At 29.8% G+C, this 17,029-nt stretch overlaps 3 protein-coding genes, 1 long non-coding RNA gene and 1 other non-coding gene across 24 annotated transcripts in view; 4 read left to right on the top strand and 1 right to left on the bottom strand.

Moving 5' to 3' along the window:
* LOC124953980 (NAD(+) hydrolase sarm1) overlaps nt 1-7,198 on the top strand; it is a 28,563-nt gene extending 21,365 nt beyond the window's left edge. For 7 of the 8 annotated variants that reach the window (XR_007102397.1, XR_007102396.1, XR_007102401.1 and 4 more), the window contains 6 exons: nt 2,145-2,246; nt 3,492-5,489; nt 5,629-5,795; nt 5,925-6,146; nt 6,267-6,305; nt 7,062-7,164. Coding sequence is in view for 1 of the 8 variants with exons in the window: in XM_047506122.1 (XP_047362078.1) it covers nt 2,145-2,246; nt 3,492-5,489; nt 5,629-5,795; nt 5,925-6,114 (2,457 nt within the window). In the remaining 7 variants the exon portion in view is untranslated. Of the gene's footprint in view, nt 1-2,144; nt 2,247-3,491; nt 5,490-5,628; nt 5,796-5,924; nt 6,147-6,266; nt 6,306-7,061 lie in introns of all 8 variants that reach the window. The other variant, XM_047506122.1, reaches the window with a different exon arrangement.
* A 2,639-nt stretch (nt 7,199-9,837) lies between these two features.
* LOC124953979 (myeloid differentiation primary response protein MyD88-like) lies at nt 9,838-12,011 on the bottom strand. Of its 3 annotated transcripts, XM_047506120.1 has the most exons (7): nt 11,701-11,899; nt 11,424-11,554; nt 11,115-11,311; nt 10,831-10,926; nt 10,637-10,761; nt 10,390-10,558; nt 9,838-10,303 (listed from the first exon to the last, which is right to left on the bottom strand). In XM_047506120.1, the coding sequence occupies exons 2-7, from the start codon at nt 11,531-11,533 to the stop codon at nt 9,918-9,920; spliced, it is 1,083 nt and encodes a 360-aa protein (XP_047362076.1). In that variant the 5' UTR covers nt 11,534-11,554; nt 11,701-11,899; the 3' UTR covers nt 9,838-9,917. The 3 variants fall into 3 exon arrangements, with proteins under 3 accessions (XP_047362076.1, XP_047362077.1, XP_047362074.1); XM_047506121.1 differs by lacking the exons at nt 11,424-11,554; nt 11,701-11,899 and adding an exon at nt 11,906-12,011; XM_047506118.1 differs by having other exon boundaries at nt 9,839-10,303; nt 11,424-11,899.
* A 455-nt stretch (nt 12,012-12,466) lies between these two features.
* Nucleotides 12,467-14,115, top strand: LOC124953622. The gene is made up of 2 exons (XR_007102273.1): nt 12,467-13,326; nt 13,764-14,115. It is a non-coding gene; the product is annotated as an uncharacterized LOC124953622 (long non-coding RNA).
* On the top strand, nt 12,640-12,830 carry LOC124953982. The gene has a single exon (XR_007102403.1). It is a non-coding gene; the product is annotated as a U2 spliceosomal RNA (small nuclear RNA).
* A 144-nt stretch (nt 14,116-14,259) lies between the features above and the next one.
* The window catches only part of LOC124953615 (CAP-Gly domain-containing linker protein 1), a 20,896-nt gene continuing 18,126 nt past the window's right edge, over nt 14,260-17,029 (top strand). For 5 of the 11 annotated variants that reach the window (XM_047505228.1, XM_047505221.1, XM_047505224.1 and 2 more), the window contains exons 1-2: nt 15,424-15,562; nt 16,295-16,521. In XM_047505228.1, coding sequence (XP_047361184.1) covers nt 16,398-16,521 — 124 coding nt within the window. In that variant the 5' untranslated portion in view covers nt 15,424-15,562; nt 16,295-16,397. Of the gene's footprint in view, nt 14,534-15,350; nt 15,563-16,294; nt 16,526-17,029 lie in introns of those variants that run through there. The other 6 variants (XM_047505219.1, XM_047505225.1, XM_047505223.1 and 3 more) reach the window with 6 other exon arrangements.

Genomic DNA, 17,029 nt, shown 5'->3' with positions numbered 1-17,029 from the left:
AAACAATATCCTCGTGATTTTAACACGATGAGAAAATTATTTTTAACAAGGTTTTTGCAACGTGACGACGAGTGATACTTTTCTTTCTTACGTGTTAGACCGCGTGACGTATATTAATGACTCCGTTCGCAAGGAGAATTTTACAATCTGTTGTAATAACAGCTTGACGTTGTGAATCTTAAATATTGAACATTGAAAATAACATTGGTAAACGTACGATGACATATTTGAAAGTAATATTTCCAACGTGACGACAAGATATAATGGCCGTTCGAAATGTATTTTAAAAGTTCCCGCTATTGGCGTCACGTGACCAACAAGAAAGCTTTTTCGCGCGCAACACATATAAGATAGATCAAATAGGAGTTTAACAACTCCGACACGCTAAGATTAGTTAGTGCTTCGTCTTCATCGAAAACGTACGGATCGATCCTTCGTATATGCCTTAAGCAATATGCTTTGTGTTTTAGAAAGTGTTATTTAACGCGGCTGGTATGAATATTTATAAACATGAGCGTACCTTGGCCGGTGCATCGAGGTATATTGCAACGAAAAAATTACGATAGTTCGCATTCGGTAAGAATATCGAGATCATTTTTCCTAATCATCTTTTCTTTCCTTTTTCTTTCTTTTGTTTTTTTTTTGTTTGTTTGCTCAGATAAAAAAAAAAAAAAAAAAGAAAGGATCAAATCAGTCTCGTGCCCATAATATTTCATAATAAGACACTCTCGTAAAAGAGAGAGACAGAGAGAGAGAGAATAATTTATGTTCGTAATAATTTACGAAATGGGACAAAAAACAGAAACAAAAAAAAAAAGAAAGAAATAAAGAAAAAGAAAAGGAAGGAAATACGGAAAGAAAAAAAGAAATTAAATAAATGAATATAAAAAATTGAGAAGTATAAATGATATTTATTTATTTGATCGATTAGACTTGATCTATCTGTCGGTGATTGAATGATTGGATTTAGGATTGTATTTAAAAAAAAAAAAAAAAAAAAAGAGAAATGAAAAATGAAAAATGAAAAAAAAAATAAAAAAAAAAAAAAAAAAAAATTAGAAAAGAAAAATAATAGGTGTCCTAGGAATGGATGACAAGGAAGAAAAAAAAATGACGTGTATAAACGGATATATATATATATATATCTATATATATATGTGTGATTGTGTCCAGCGACAAGAGAAAAGACGCGACGACGATTTCGTGACGAAACGCTTCGCTTATATTTATAGAAATACGTCAGAAGGCATCGAAGAGGTCGGGATACATGACAGAACGGTCAGATTGCTATGGAACTGCGACGGTCGTACTTCTCTCGAAATTCTCGCATTCGTGATTTATTTGATAGTTTTTTCGATCTTGTTTCCTTCCTGGTTATTTTTTTTGGGGAAGAGGGTGAGGGGGGTTTTGTTTTCCTTTCTTTTCTCTCATTATTTTCTAATTATTTTCTTTTGTTTTCATCAATCATTTCCATTCAATCTAATCTCTCTCTTTCTCTCGATTACAACATTCTCGTCTTGTGAAAGTTCTAAAAGTAAAGAAAGAAAAGAAAAGAAAAAGAAAAGAAAAACGAGGAAAACAAAAAGAATCATTCAGTGATGAACTTCGATCATTTGAATAATCATCATCGTTTAGGGGTTCTCATACGTGAAAAAATATTTTCGAAAATCATCCTGGGTTTTTTTTTCATTTATTTATTTATTTATTTTTTTTTTTTTTCTTTTTTATACAAACTTGTGTGTTCGTTAAGTTTTTGAAAGAAAGGAAAAAAAAAGAAGAAAGAAAAGAAGGAAGCAAATTTATTTGAAAATTATTCGGATCGAGTGAGTAATTGTAACTGCAGTGTAAAAAAAAAAAAAAAAAACCATGTCGCGCATATCGTTCATTGTCATTCTAATTAGGGTCATTTAGTTTAGACAAAGGAGTTCGTTATTTAGCTCGACAAAGCACGTTTTTCGTTTTGTTTTCTTTTTAATATTTTTTTTTCTCTCTTCTTTTTGAGGGAAGGAAAGAAAGAAGGAAAAGGAAAAACTTTTTTCCCATAAAATGCATTAGGCTTTCATATTTTATATGCTCTCTCTTCCGCGAATACAAGCACTTAGAATTGGTATCACCCAATATATCTATCTCTTTCGTTATTACAGGAACAGCGAAGCTTGAAGGCTGGAGATTTATCGCATCAAGAGAGCAACAACATGGCAGCCTCGACTATGAAGTTACAAAGTGATTCATTCAGTTCAGAAAAGGTTGGTTCTCATAATAAATCGATATAAATAAATTTCTACGTTTTGTAAATGTTTTCAAAAATAATATATTTCAAACGAAAATCTTGGTTAACTTGAAAATATTCTCTCAAATTCTCTCTCTCTCTCTCACTCTCTGAATATATGTATATATTTTTTTTATATACAAGATATAAAAAATGTATTTGTTTTATCTTCAAAGATCGAACGGAAACGAAAAGAAAATTTGAAACTTGTCGAAAGTTTCTTGAATATTTTTTTTTTTTTTTTTTTTTTTTTTTTTTTTTTTAACAAAAAAAAAAGTCTATCTACAAAGGACGAAAGAGAATTAAATATATAATAGTTTTTGGATAAATGATTATAACAGGACCTTCTTGTTTTCTTTTCGTTCGTCACTTTGGCCAGTCACCAAAGAATACGTTTTTCGAGTTAGCCATAAATCGTTGTCTTTAAAAATGATCTGGATGAAGTTACCTTAACTTTGGCAGTCGTATGTGTATAGTTGTACGTATCGAAAAGTATGCTTCTGACTAACTTCCTACGATCCTATGTCCGTGTCTGTGTGTACACACACACACATACACGTGTGCGTGATATCGAGCGTTTAAAGATTCCACCAATTTAAACGGTGACGAGCTTACCGTCAGCTTTCAGTCTTTCTCGATTTCCTGAACTACGAGCATATACTACGTTTGACGCTGTTGAAAAAGAAAAAGAAAAAGAAACAGAAAAAGAAAAGCGAAAAGTTACGACGACGATTTTTTAAAAGTCACAATGATGATTTCAAATGTAAAACGCGATAGAAAAACTTTAATGATCCCGATAAAATAAATAGTTTAACGGCAACAAAAGGAGAAGAAAAAGAAAAAGAAAAAGAAAGGGGGGGGAAAAAGAAGAAGAAAGATAAAAAGAAGAAGAAGAAAAAAAAAACAAAAGAAATAATAAAAGGAAGGAAAAATAATTCAAAGTGTTTGTTTACATTTAAAACACGAGTGAAAACAACGAAAATGTTACGAAAGTGGAGCCTCGACTCGAGAATGGTAGTTAAAAACGTGCTTTGTAAAATCAACGTAGAAATGAATTAGTATTCGATCGTTTTGAATATTTTTGTTATGACTGTTTAAAATACCACCTATTATTGCGTCATACGAAATAAATTAGATTACGCAAAGAGGATGATAATAAAAGTGGTATAAATAATTACATTCAAATTAAAAACTGATGTTATTGTTTTGTTCTATTTTACAGAAGGCGATGGCGGCACAACAACAACGTCAGACAGTAACTTCCTCAGGAATTTATAATCACGAAAAACACATGGCATCGAGTTCGCAATCGAGCATAACAATAGCTTCGAAAGGAGTTACGTCAAAATCATCGATGATATGTGCCGCCAATGCGGTAAATCAATTGATGAATGGTATGAGGCCAGCTGAGGATGAACTTCTTTCATTGCCATTGGACGATCTGGATTTATTATGTTCTAAGTCAAATCCGCAGGATGTTGATCGTGCGATTGCTAAATACTCCGGTTTCTTGGATAGTTTCGTCGAACGTTTAAAGACCAACGAAGGAAAGAACGGGAAAGCTCCGTTGTTATTGAACAGGGTAAACGAGATCATCAGAAAGGCCTGGGCTGTACCTACTCATGGTCATGAACTTGGTTATACACTGTGTAACACCCTTAGAACGAGAGGTGGTCTAGATTTGTTGATGTCAAATTGCATTGCGAGCGATCACGAATTACAATTCTCCTCGGCCAGATTATTGGAACAATGTTTGACAACTGAAAATCGTGCCCACGTGGTTGAACATGGCCTTGAGAAGGTTGTAAACGTAGCTTGTGTGTGCACGAAGAATGCCAACTCCGTGGATCATTCTAGAGTGGGCACCGGTATATTGGAACATCTCTTCAAGCATAGTGAGGGTACCTGTAGCGACGTTATCAGGCTTGGCGGTTTGGACGCGGTTTTATTCGAGTGTAGAAAGAACGACGTAGAAACATTGAGACACTGTGCCGGGGCATTAGCCAATTTGTCACTTTACGGTGGTGCTGAAAATCAAGAAGCTATGATCAAGAGAAAGGTACCAATGTGGCTCTTTCCACTTGCCTTTCATAACGACGATAATATAAAGTATTACGCTTGTCTGGCCATCGCAGTTTTAGTAGCCAACAAAGAAATTGAGGCGGCCGTTTTAAAATCCGGTACCCTTGACTTAGTCGAGCCATTCGTAACATCTCACAATCCTTACGAATTTGCAAAATCGAATTTGGCGCATGCTCATGGACAAAGTAAAAATTGGTTGGAAAGATTGGTACCCGTGTTAAGTTCGAAAAGAGAGGAAGCCAGAAATCTCGCAGCTTTTCACTTTTGCATGGAAGCTGGTATTAAGAAACAACAAGGCAATACCGAGATATTTCGTGCCATAGGAGCGATCGAACCATTGAAGAAAGTCGCCAGTTGTCCAAATGCAATTGCCTCCAAATACGCTGCTCAAGCATTACGTTTGATCGGCGAGGAAATACCACATAAACTTAGCCAACAGGTACCACTTTGGTCTACGGAGGATGTTAGAGAATGGGTTAAACAAATAGGTTTTGCCGAGTGTGCTGCAAATTTTGTTGAGAGTAGAGTGGACGGTGATCTTTTGCTCCAATTGACAGAGGAGAATCTCAAGGAGGACATCGGCTTGACGAATGGAATTAGAAGGAGACGTTTTACGCGGGAATTACAAAATTTGAAAAAAATGGCGGATTACAGTAGCAGGGATACCGGAAATTTAAATAGTTTCTTACAATCTATCGGTCAAGAATTTTCTATATATACTTATAGTATGCTCAACGCTGGCGTTGACAAAGATTCTATCAGAAATTTATCCGAGGATCAATTATTGACCGAGTGTGGTATAGCCAATAGTATACATCGACTTAGGATATTGGATGCCATAAAGAACATGCAACACAATCAATTCAGTTCTTGCGAAGACGAATCGCCGGATAAATCTTTAGATGTATTCGTTAGTTATAGAAGATCCAATGGATCTCAATTAGCTAGCTTACTCAAGGTTCATTTGCAATTACGTGGATTTTCGGTCTTTATCGACGTCGAAAGGTTAGAGGCCGGTAAATTCGATAATAATTTGTTGCAAAGTATAAGACAGGCCAAACACTTCCTCCTTGTGCTAACGCCCAAGGCATTAGAAAGGTGTATACAGGACAACGAGTGTAAAGACTGGGTCCACAGGGTAAGATTTCATTTTTTTCCTTTCTTTTCTTTATATATATATATATAGATCGTTCAACAATTTTTTTAAACCCGTTATACAGAGAAAATAGTTTTAACGTATCTTTATCTCTTTTTTTTCTTTTTTGATTCATTTACAGGAAATTGTAGCTGCGTTACAATCGCAGTGTAACATTATTCCCATAATAGATAATTTTCAATGGCCTGAACCTGAAGATCTTCCTGAAGATATGCGAACGGTTTGTCACTTTAATGGCGTACGTTGGATTCACGATTATCAAGATGCTTGCGTAGACAAATTAGAAAGGTAAATAATTACGTGCACATAAATACCTGACTTTTCTATTTGATTTATTATATATTAGAAAAAATTAACAAAACAAAAATAATACCTCTATATATATATATATATATATATTCCTGAATTTTCTTTAAGGTTTATGCGAGGAGAAATTCCTGTAAGATCTGAATTATCCGGTGGTATACCAAGAAGTATAGCATCCAAGGACGTAACAGCACCTAGTACGCCAGGTAGCACGAATATGCGACAAGCACCAAATTATCAACGAATGCATAGCAATGAAAGTAGAGGTAGCGACAAGGATTCAAATGGTGGGCGAGACTGACTAGACGGCCCGCCCACAGCTATTCCAAACAGGTAAAATATTTTAGGATCTTTATTTTTTTTTTTTTTTTTTTTTTATATCATATTATACTTCAATGAATTTATATCAAAAGATTAAAATACTAACACACAACTAATTTCTATTTTCTACAGCAGGGAATATGAATCGCGATAAGACAATCACGATTTTAGGTCAGTTGGTGCAAAAGATATATATATATATATATTTTTTTTTTTTTGTTCATATTGATATATTTTATTAAGCTGCACCATTGTGAATGGTTTTGAATCGTTGTTCTCTCCATCCCCCCTACTCATCCCTCTCCCCCCCCCCCAACCATATGTTATGAAATCATTGTTTCTCGTCCATACTTTTCACGCTTGTAGATTGTAATTTTAATGCATGTTATATGTAAATTATATCATTATTCAAGCAGCCCATTATTCGTTGATAATTCGTATAAAATTTGAGATAATTATCAATCAAATATCCTTAAGTTGTGTTAGTCACGAATGTTATACTTGAATATAGACGCCTGTTGATATAATTTTTTTTTTTTTTTTTTTTTTTTTTTTTTTGTAATAAAGCTCGTACGTGCATTGTGCAATTGATGAAAATTTCATTTGAAATTATAAATTATAATAATATCGAATTCATGTTCATTGTTGGCTGTTGCTATTGTTCTTTCGATGCACAAACGTATCAAAGTTTGATTGTCCTTTATTTGCCTTTAAACATTTTCTATTTTCTTTTCGATTTAGTAGTTGCGTCTTTGTAAAAAAAAAAAAAAAGAAAAAAAAGAAAAAAAAAATCAATGTCGCTTAAATGTATCTAAATGTAATTAAATGTATCTCGTTGGAATAATAGTGATCTGATAAACGAGATGATACACTATTAAAAATAATATTTATATTTATATATAAATATATATTTCTTTGTTATCACAGATTTAGAAAATCGTCGAGTCCGTCCCGTTGGTTAATGGGTTTGCCGCCAACGTCACCTCGATTAAAATTCGTCCATACACATCCTGGAGGAAGTCCAATACCTCGCAGACCACCACGACATCCACCCTCTCCATCTACACGATCTAAATCCTTAGAACTTTTAGATCAGGATGAGAAGAAATCATCTGTCTTGCCAGTCGCCAAACCTGAACCTATACCAAGGCCAAGATCCAAAAGTTTGGATGGTCTTTTGGACGAGGATGACGTAGTTTCACACATTAAGACTGAAGAATTGGTTAAGGATAAAGAAGAGAGGATTGATGATCGAGATAAGAAAAATTCTCTTAGTTTTAATGAAACAAATCAAACGGAAGAAAAAAATTGCGAATCTATTACGGACAACTTGAATGTATCTTGGAAAACAGAAAAATATGAGGAACGATCAAGTGTTGTTAACGAAGAAACGAAGGATGATAAAAATCCATTACCTGTTCCGCGTTTAAAAACAAAAATATCTAATTCACAATTGGATATATGTAAAGTGGTGTTCGTCAAGGATGAAAAGAATGAGAAAGCTTCATCGTCGTCCTCTGATAAAAGCAACGTTAATCAAGATAATGATTCAACGTTGTTATCTAAACAAACGAATAGATTTACGAGTATGGATAAACGAGAGAACGAATCGTCGTGTTTAATTGATCAGCGTGAGGTGACGAATTCTCATAAAGGGCAGCAACAAACCATTGAGCTTTGTGATAATAGTGTAGAACCAATACAGGAAAGACTAATGACGATAATAAACGATAAATCAATGTTGCTCAAAGCAAAGAGCTGTGGCGCGGGATTAGATTCCAACGAAAGTGTTTCGTCCAATGATTACAAAGCTGAGATAAAGGAACAAGGCTCGTTGCTATCATTGCCGGCAGGAGCCGAGCCAAAGAGAAAAAGAAATTTCATGGACAAGTGCGTAAACAAGGTGCGGTCTTTCATAAAGAGATAAATAATAATAATAATAATTATTATTATTATAATAATAATAAGAATAACTATAAGAATAATAATAATAAAAATAATAATAATCATCGTGACTTTGAAGAAAAAATTGTGCACAAGTGATATAAAGACTTATTCTAAATAATTTTACAATATCTGTTTCTTTTTTTTCTCGATTTTTTTTCTCTTTTCCTTCTTTTTTTTTTTCTTTTTTCTTTCGTTTCTTTTTTTTTTTTTTTTTTTTTTTTTGACACCACGCTGACGTTGTATATGCTTTATTCATAATTCCATCAGAACGATTCGTTTTTGTCGAACAAGATTTATATATAAAGAGAAAGGGAGAGAAAGAGAAAGAGAGAGAGAGAGAGAGAGAGAGAGAGAGAGAGAGATTATATTTAAAAAATAAATACAAAGGAAAGAAAACAAAAAGAAGAAGAAGAAGAAATAAGAAAACAAAAAAAAGAAAAAAAGGAAAAAGAAAAAGCGACAGAAGGAACATAATAGATATATACAAAAAAATTTCCTGTAAATACACATCGCTGGTGGAAATATGAATATATTGAAGGGATAATAAAACTTTTGTGTATAATGACAGACAGCATGAAAATATAATGTTGTGCCTAAAGATTAATGTGTCTTCGTAGAAATCGGAGCGACCGGATAAATGATTTTTATCTTTCTTATTTTCAAGAAATAGAAAATGTCGGTCCGCTTTATTTCAGGTGCCTTTTATATTTCATTAATGAATTGTATTATAAAACACTTAAAAATGTAATTAGATAATATTTTAATTTGTAATACTATTTTCTATAGACAGTTATATCTTTTTTGATTATCAACCGTACTCCTATAGAGAGCAATATTATAAATATAAAGGTTGTTTTAAATGCAGCTAACTCTAAAAATAAAGGTGACAAATTTAACGGTAGTTATGAGATTTTTATTATTATTTGACATCGTATTTTCTTTTTCTTTTTTTTCCTCTTTATTTGACGTAATTTTGTTTTATTTTTCTTTCTTTCTTTTTTTTTTTTCCTTTTTTTTCCTTTTTTTTCTTACAGACAATTTAATTGAAAAATATATATTAATCATTAAATTTTGATATATTTTTTAAGGATGCCACTTATGCATCATTTATAATTTATCAAAGTTTTGTCAAATTAAACGACTTTTATCTCAACAAACATCTCTCTCAATGTTTTCTTCAATAAATTTGATTGAAATCTTTTGTTTAATTATAAATAGATAGATAGATAAATTTTTTATTCCTTCCCTTAGGGTTTGCATTTTTTTCTTTTTTTTTATCTTAAATTCTAACTTATCATCTACTTTTCCCGTTTTTAGATCTATCTTACAAACAAATACTATTCTATTACATATCTCTTGTTACAAGAGAAAGAGAGAGAGAGAGAGAGAGAGAGAGAGAGAGAGAGAAATAGAGATGTATATACTTTTTCACATATATTTTTTTCATTCCATCCTTCATAATCCCATTTATATTGTATGATATTAATTACATTAAAAATATATATTTTATAATTTTTAATTTTTAGATATTAAGATATAGAGTTATAAACAATAAATATTAATTTACTATGAATATAAAATTATAAATTTTCTAATATGATATATCAAATTGAAATATAAATATTATAGAAAAATACTTCTATATTATTTACATTGTATTCTATCGTCAAAAGCAGCGTAAATATTTGAATTATCCAAGTTAAGTAAAACATTCTATATATATATATATATATATATATATATATATATATATATATATATACACAAATATGCATATTTACATATGTACATTATATAAATGAATTTTTACATAATTATTGAAAGATATTCTATCTCTCATGACTTTAACATTAACATCTTTTTAAATGTCTTGATTTTTGAAAATTTCTTCTTCTTGGACTTATTTTCTTTACATTTATTTTGACTTATATCCGTTGAATCTATTGTAATACTTAATGTACTTAAATTATCCAGAGATGGCAAATAAGGAATAGTTTCATGACTTTGTTCTTTAGTTTCTTGTTTTAATGTTAATTTTAATAGTTCTTGTTCCTTCATATTTCTATTATGTAATGTATTTGAAACTTGAATGGAATCTCTTAATCGTTCCCAAAAATCATATAAACCAACTCGAGTATAATCAAGAATAAACATATACTTAAGTTGAAGCGGTAGTACACACTTTTTGTATAAACATGGTATAATTTTCCTTTGACGCTTATCTATGGGATAAGATTTATGAATATCAGAATGTATAAAACACTTTTATATAAATATATATATATATATTTTAACTTTTGATACCTACCAATGCTTACAGCTTGAGAATAATTCAAAAAAAACTCGTTTGCAGAACTCTTAAAAAAATTAGGAGATATTATTATGATCATTCTATTACAACGTTCTGATATAAGAGTCATCACAGCCTCATGTTCAAAACTAATACCTCCTATTAAATCTCGATCCTTTACACAAAGCTAGAAATATTTCATGAAAAATATTATAATATTATTTTATATTATAATATAATTTTTAATATTACTGATCATTCTTACTTTTATGTTGAATTTTTCAAGCTGATCTATCATTTCATTTGCAAAGTCAATATCTTCATTAGCATACAAAACAAAAGCATCATATCTCTGATTTTCTAAACCTTGTTTAATTCTATAAATATCATCTATAAAATATAAAAGAAACGATATGATAATATATTGTAAAATAGATAGAATATAATCTTAATACTAACCTACTGTTAGTACTCTAGTATCGACATTTTCCTCGATCCCTTCAATTGTTATTTGAGATTTTTCCAAACATTCTAAATATTTTTTAACATCCTCATCTGTAATATAGATTATGTTTTATTTATATTTTAATTTATCTCAATTTTTATAATTTAGATTTATTTAGATTTTATATATTTTATTATAATTATCGCATAGTATTAGTACAAATCAAACATTAATATAAATCAGTATAGTATTAATATAGTTAAAGTATAAGTACAAATATAACATGAAAATTACTAACCGATAAATTGTTGAATATCATCAATAATATCCCATCTTTCTAGTGTAGATAGCATATGTAGCAAGTTTGCAATATCATCATTACTTTTTCTTTTTATAACAGTATTTAGAATAAACATAGTTTGATCAGAATGAGACGATACCAAAGGTAGAAGTTCACCTTCTATATTTGCTAAATGTGCTAGACCTCTCCAATCTCTATAACGCAACAATGAATAATATTTACGACGTTAAAAAAAATGTAGATCTGATAAAATATTTCATTGTTCTTATAAAACGAAAAACGAAGTTAAAATAAAATAATGATTACCTGGGTAAACCATTATCGCATGGAAGAAATTTTGTAGGATTTAATAGGTTAGAAATAGTATTTTTAGTTCTTATGGATAGGGCCGTTAATGGTACCATTGATAAATCCATCGTTATAATGATTAACGTTCACTTGTAAATAAACAAAAATTTAACAATATATCACGCGGTTAAATTCAGAAAATTATATTCGATTTTATTCCCACTAGGATTCTGCATATACACGTGACACGAGTTATGTATTAAAATATGTCAACCCGTTCCTAATCTAAACTAACCTCAATAACCACATTACTTTTTCCATTCGCATTATTATTTTAATTTTAATTTTTTTTTTCCTTTTACAATCTGATAAATTTAACCAGTAATTATTATTGAAAAAAAAAACAAAAAAAAAAAAAAGAGAAAAAAAGGAAAAATATAAATGGAAATAATTGTATGTCTACAATAAGTTCTGCGTCGTTCATACGCGACTGAACTAACCTTATTGACTGCGTGTATTTTATGCCGCACACAAACCATTACTCTTCAGAATATAATACTACTCGAAATGAATGTACCATTTGAAATGAACTTTTGTAAAATTAAGAAAAAGTGATACGAAGAAAATAATCTTCATGTGTATATATAATATTCTTTTCTATTCTTATCTCTCGTAACGCATAATTTTTTATTTTTCAATACAATCTTTAATACTTTTTCCTTAAGAGTTGCTTGTGTTCAAAAATGAAAAAAAAAACAAATGAAGATTGCAATGTAATTTTTTTTTCAATTTCTTGACCTATAAAAACAAAGCACTCGTAAGTAATTTTTAATCTAAAACAATATTATTTTTGTTGTTCTTTTATCCTATGAAAAAGTATAACAAAAAAAAAAAAAAAAAAAATTTTTTTAATTTATAGTATTCTTTATATTACGAAAATAAAATTACACTTAAGTCGTAAAATATTCTTTTCGTAAAAAAATGTCATTTTTACGTCCAACTCTTTGATTATAATTTTTATTATTATTATTATTATTATTATTATTATTATTATTATTATTATTATTATTATAGTTGTATAAATGTTGTTCAAATAATCGTACCTGTCATTAGTTCTGTAAATATCTACCAAAGATAGAATAATATGCAATGTGACCACTACGTGTCGCAATATACTCAATACCATTTTACGACATGAAGATGCTTATTTAAACGATTTCAATAGTTGAACGTTATCGCTTCTCGGCCTATGGCTAAGATCAAAGTGTAGTATCTGTTCTTATCAGCTTAATATCTGATACGCTGCTCATAGAGCAGCCAGAATATTAGCTAGATTTTTGGAAATTGGCGGAAGGCCGGGGCTTGCTCCGCCTCTGCCGGGGGTTGAGCCGGTATTGCAGTACCGCCGGATTCAGCCCGTCATAGTATAATTAAAAACAAAAATTCTTGAAGATACTTTTCCTCGTAAAAAATATTAATATGTAAATATATGAATTAATTTTCTTTAGGGAAATCGAAGAAAAATCTCTTCCATAACTTGTTAAATTAAAAAAAAATTCAATAATAAATAAAAGCACTCTTTTGATTCACGTTCCATGTCATATTTATTATAATGTTTTAACATTTTATAACTGTGTGCTAGATATAATATATTACTAACAAAAAATGATATCCAGTGGTGATGATAGGGCGGAAGAGACATAAAAGAAGTTTAGGGAAAAAATCCTTAAAGAAATATTAACTATTTATTTTAAAGATCTTTAAGAATTTAAAATTAAAAATTATTGAAGTTACGAGAAGAATAGGTTAGTGAGTTGTGAGTATTACATCATATAAAGAAAAGGGAATAAAAAAGATTGGATCGAAGAGGAAACAAAACTTGGCTCGCGAATCAAATAGAGCCACTCCTTTCAGGGAGATGGTGCGCATATAATAAAAAGAAAATAGATTTTTTTTTTTTCACTAACTGTATCAACTATATCATTGTGCTTTCTATTAAAAGTCTGTTTTATTAGGGTTACTATTTGTTGTGTCAAATTATTTCGTGACACTCAACATTCGTAATAATAATAATAATAATAATAATAATGACAATATTATAAAATTTCAATAATGTTGAATTATAAAGTAACTTAAGTTATTTTCCAATAGAAAGGGAATATAAAATACTTTACATAATACATGTACTTCAATAATATTCTTTATTTAAATTTTTAACTTTTACTTTTTATTTGATAGTTTCATTCTTTAAACATAGAATTTCATATTTTTTTTTTTGCACAATTAATAAACTAACGATATTGTTTTTAAAGTTTATTTAAATGATATTTAATTTATTTATATAAACTATATTTACAGATACCTGGATGATTCTCATTGGAAGAACGCATTCATCTGTGAATACCTGTATCTTTGCGAGATGTGGACCAATCAATGAACGATAACCAAGGACCAATCAACAAGCGAGATAGAAAAATAAGAAAAAAAAGGTGCCTTCGTCTTACGTTCCCAATGTTTCTTTTTATCTTCCAAAATTCATTTTTTCTACTCTATACAAATATATATGATATTTTTTCGTATATTTTGAATTAAGGTAAATATATAAAATTATACATATAATAGGAAACGTCAAGTTTTATCGTTATTTGTAAGAAATTCTACGGTCGTAATTTCATTCATTGATAAACAAAATAAATTTGCAATAATCGAGTTTTATATTATCTTTCTTACGATTCATTTTCTATTTTTCTTTTTTTTTTTTTTGTTTTTCAATTAATTTCATTATATTTCTCTATTCTCGTAGGAACGAAAAGAAGATCTCTCGCGTTTTACGATTAATTAATATTACGTTCGTTTGAGATTAATAATAGATATAAATTCGTTTAATAGAATTTATAAATTAATTCACAAATAGAACGTTGACGGCGCTGCATCTCACTTCCAACTTGTTCGCGAGAACTGGTTGTCATCTATCTTCTATTTTCCGTTAATCGCGAATTGAGTACCAAAGTGAATCTCGTCGCGCCGTTTCGACGAGAAGAGAACGGCAGTGAAATAAATGTGATAGTTCTATAAATGGAAAGTGCCGACAAAATAATACATAGAAATACTCTGAAGTGTTAAGTAAGGTGAGGACGTATTTTTATCGACGAACCCGAACGATATAATCAATGTGATTGAGGTTAACCACCGCGCAAAGAAAACTCTTTTCTTTTCTTTTCGATATTCTTCCTAATCTTTTTTATTATTAAAAAAGAAAAAAGAGAAAAAAAAAGAGAAAGAAAAATAAATTCAAAAAAAAAAAAAAAAAAAAACAGAAAAACAAAATTCAAATTTTACATATCACGATTGACGAGGATGTTAAATCCGTCGGATATTTTCAATATTAATTATTAATGTCGATAGAAATGTTCTTGACGTCATTAAGAAATTCATACGAATAACATTACTTTAGACCAGTGATACATATATACGTGTTTGTGTGTATGCGTGTGTGTGTGTGTGAGAGAGAGAGAGAGAGAGGGAGAGAGAAAAAAAAAAGAGTGTGTATGTTACGTATGTACATGGTCATTATTCAATATATTGAATATTATTACATTTGAAAAGAATATGCGTAATGTTTCGTAATTTTTGTCTAATTGCTAAAGGTTATTATTATTACTCAGCCATCTGAATTTAGAAAAGAACGTTCTATATATCGTGCGTTCTCTCGTAAATATTGAATTGTATATGTGCGTCATCTTTCGGTAAAAAAAAAATTATCTATAATGACGATTACATCGTCGGTAATTGGAATACTTTTGGCGGTAAAATTTAAATACTCATTATTCAATTAAATTTTAAAGAAGATTATAAAAGATATTCATCCACGAGAAATGTGTTTTATATATATACATATATATATATAAAGTCAAATCAATTAGTAAAATGTGTGTTATATTTCAGTGTGTTGTATTAAAAATAAGTGTGAAAGAAAAGAAAAGAAAAGAAAAGAAAGGAAAAGAAAAAGAAAAAAAAAACAAGAAAAAAAGAAATCAAAATCAAAATGACGGAAGCAAAGCCATCGGGAATAAGGCCACCTTCGAAAATTGGCAGACCGTGTTGTACTATACCAGCAAGACCAGCTATTCCACCAGCATCTCCAAAAGCATCAGGCAGTAAGTTCAATGAAAGAAATGATTTTTCTTTTTTGCATGAATATATTGTCCTCTGTTTTTTGTGTGGTGTGCGTGTGTACGAAGGTGCGCGTGCGTGTTTACATTTTCAATCTGTCATAGTTCTTTTTTTTTGTTTTTTTTTTCTCTTTCACTCGATATTATTACCCTTTTCTTCTTTCGTTTCTAAATGTCATCATACTTTATCAGAAATATTATTATTTTTCTATTAAAAAAATATACATAAAAATTTAATATATTTATCGTATATACCTGTGGAACATCAGTATTATAATAATTGCAGAAAATCAGAATTATATTTAAAAAAAAAAAGAAAAGAAAGGAGAAAAAAAAGAAAGAAAGAAAGAAAGAAGAAAGAAAAAAAAAAGGAAGAAGAAAGATTGCCAAGCTGTATGTGTATTTGTTATATGTGTATATGTGTGTGTGTGTGTGTGTGTGTGTGTGTGTGTGTGTGTGTGTGTGCGTGTGTGTTTATACATATGTGTATTATATACGCTCATGAATATACATAATGATGTATATACAAAAAATTATATATCATATGTATATATATATATATATACACACACACACATATATATACACATACACGATGTAATGTGAAACTGCAGTTATTTTATAATGAAAATAACATAAAAATAGTTATGAGCATATAGGATCGTTCGTTCCGATGAATTATTATAACTCGTATCCATATAATATCGTTTTTGTCAGTCTCCATTTACAAGGTAACGAGAACAGATCACCAATCTACTACGTCACCTTAAGCACAAGAATACGATACACGCTTGCGAGACCCTGAAACGAACCTGAACGAATGCTCTTACGAGTTCGTACACGCGAGAGTTTCTTGCAAGTCGTTCTTCCACCTCTCAACGCGACGCATCATCTCGACCGAATAGGCCTATCTAAATATCGGCTCCTGATCGATCAATTTTACTGCAAGTACGATTTTCATTCTGGTGAAAATTTTGTTAAGCCTAGAAGTACAGTGGTTTTTTTTTTTTTTTTTTTTTAATTTATTTTTTATTTTTTTTTTTTTTTTTTTTTCCTTTTGATAGAAATTTGTTCAATCATTATATATACATGTATAGTGACAACATATTGTTTACTTTTTTATTTTATTTTATTTTATTTTATTTTATTTTATTTTATTTCATTTCATTTTTATTTATTTTTATTTTATTTTATTTTTTATTCGTTTGTTTATTAATATTCTCATATTCTCCGAATAATGTAAAAACTTAATTACGATTTTCAATCGATCATCGAAACGAATTTGCAAGTCGTTCATCGAAAGTGAGTGTGTATTCGTTTAACTTTTCTTTTTGTTTTTCTTTCTTTATTTATTGTTTTTTGTTTTTTTTTTTTGTTTTTTTTTTGTTTTGATGGGAATGGTAGGAGAAGAGAGGAATGGGAGGGAAGGGAAGTTATACGATCTGAAAGTGA

Source organism: Vespa velutina, chromosome 13, assembly GCF_912470025.1.
Source record: "Vespa velutina chromosome 13, iVesVel2.1, whole genome shotgun sequence".
NCBI lineage: Eukaryota > Metazoa > Arthropoda > Insecta > Hymenoptera > Vespidae > Vespa > Vespa velutina.
This window is presented reverse-complemented; position numbering and strand designations above follow the sequence as displayed.

Coding starts and splice junctions, on each gene's coding strand:
- LOC124953979 (XM_047506120.1), bottom strand. CDS start 11,533: ATGGATTTATCAATGGTACCATTAACGGCCCTATCCATAAGAACTAAA. Junction 11,312..11,423: donor TGCGATAATGGTTTACCCAG/GTAATCATTATT, acceptor GTTGCGTTATAG/AGATTGGAGAGGTCTAGCAC. Junction 10,762..10,830: donor TACTAGAGTACTAACAGTAG/GTTAGTATTAAG, acceptor TATATTTTATAG/ATGATATTTATAGAATTAAA.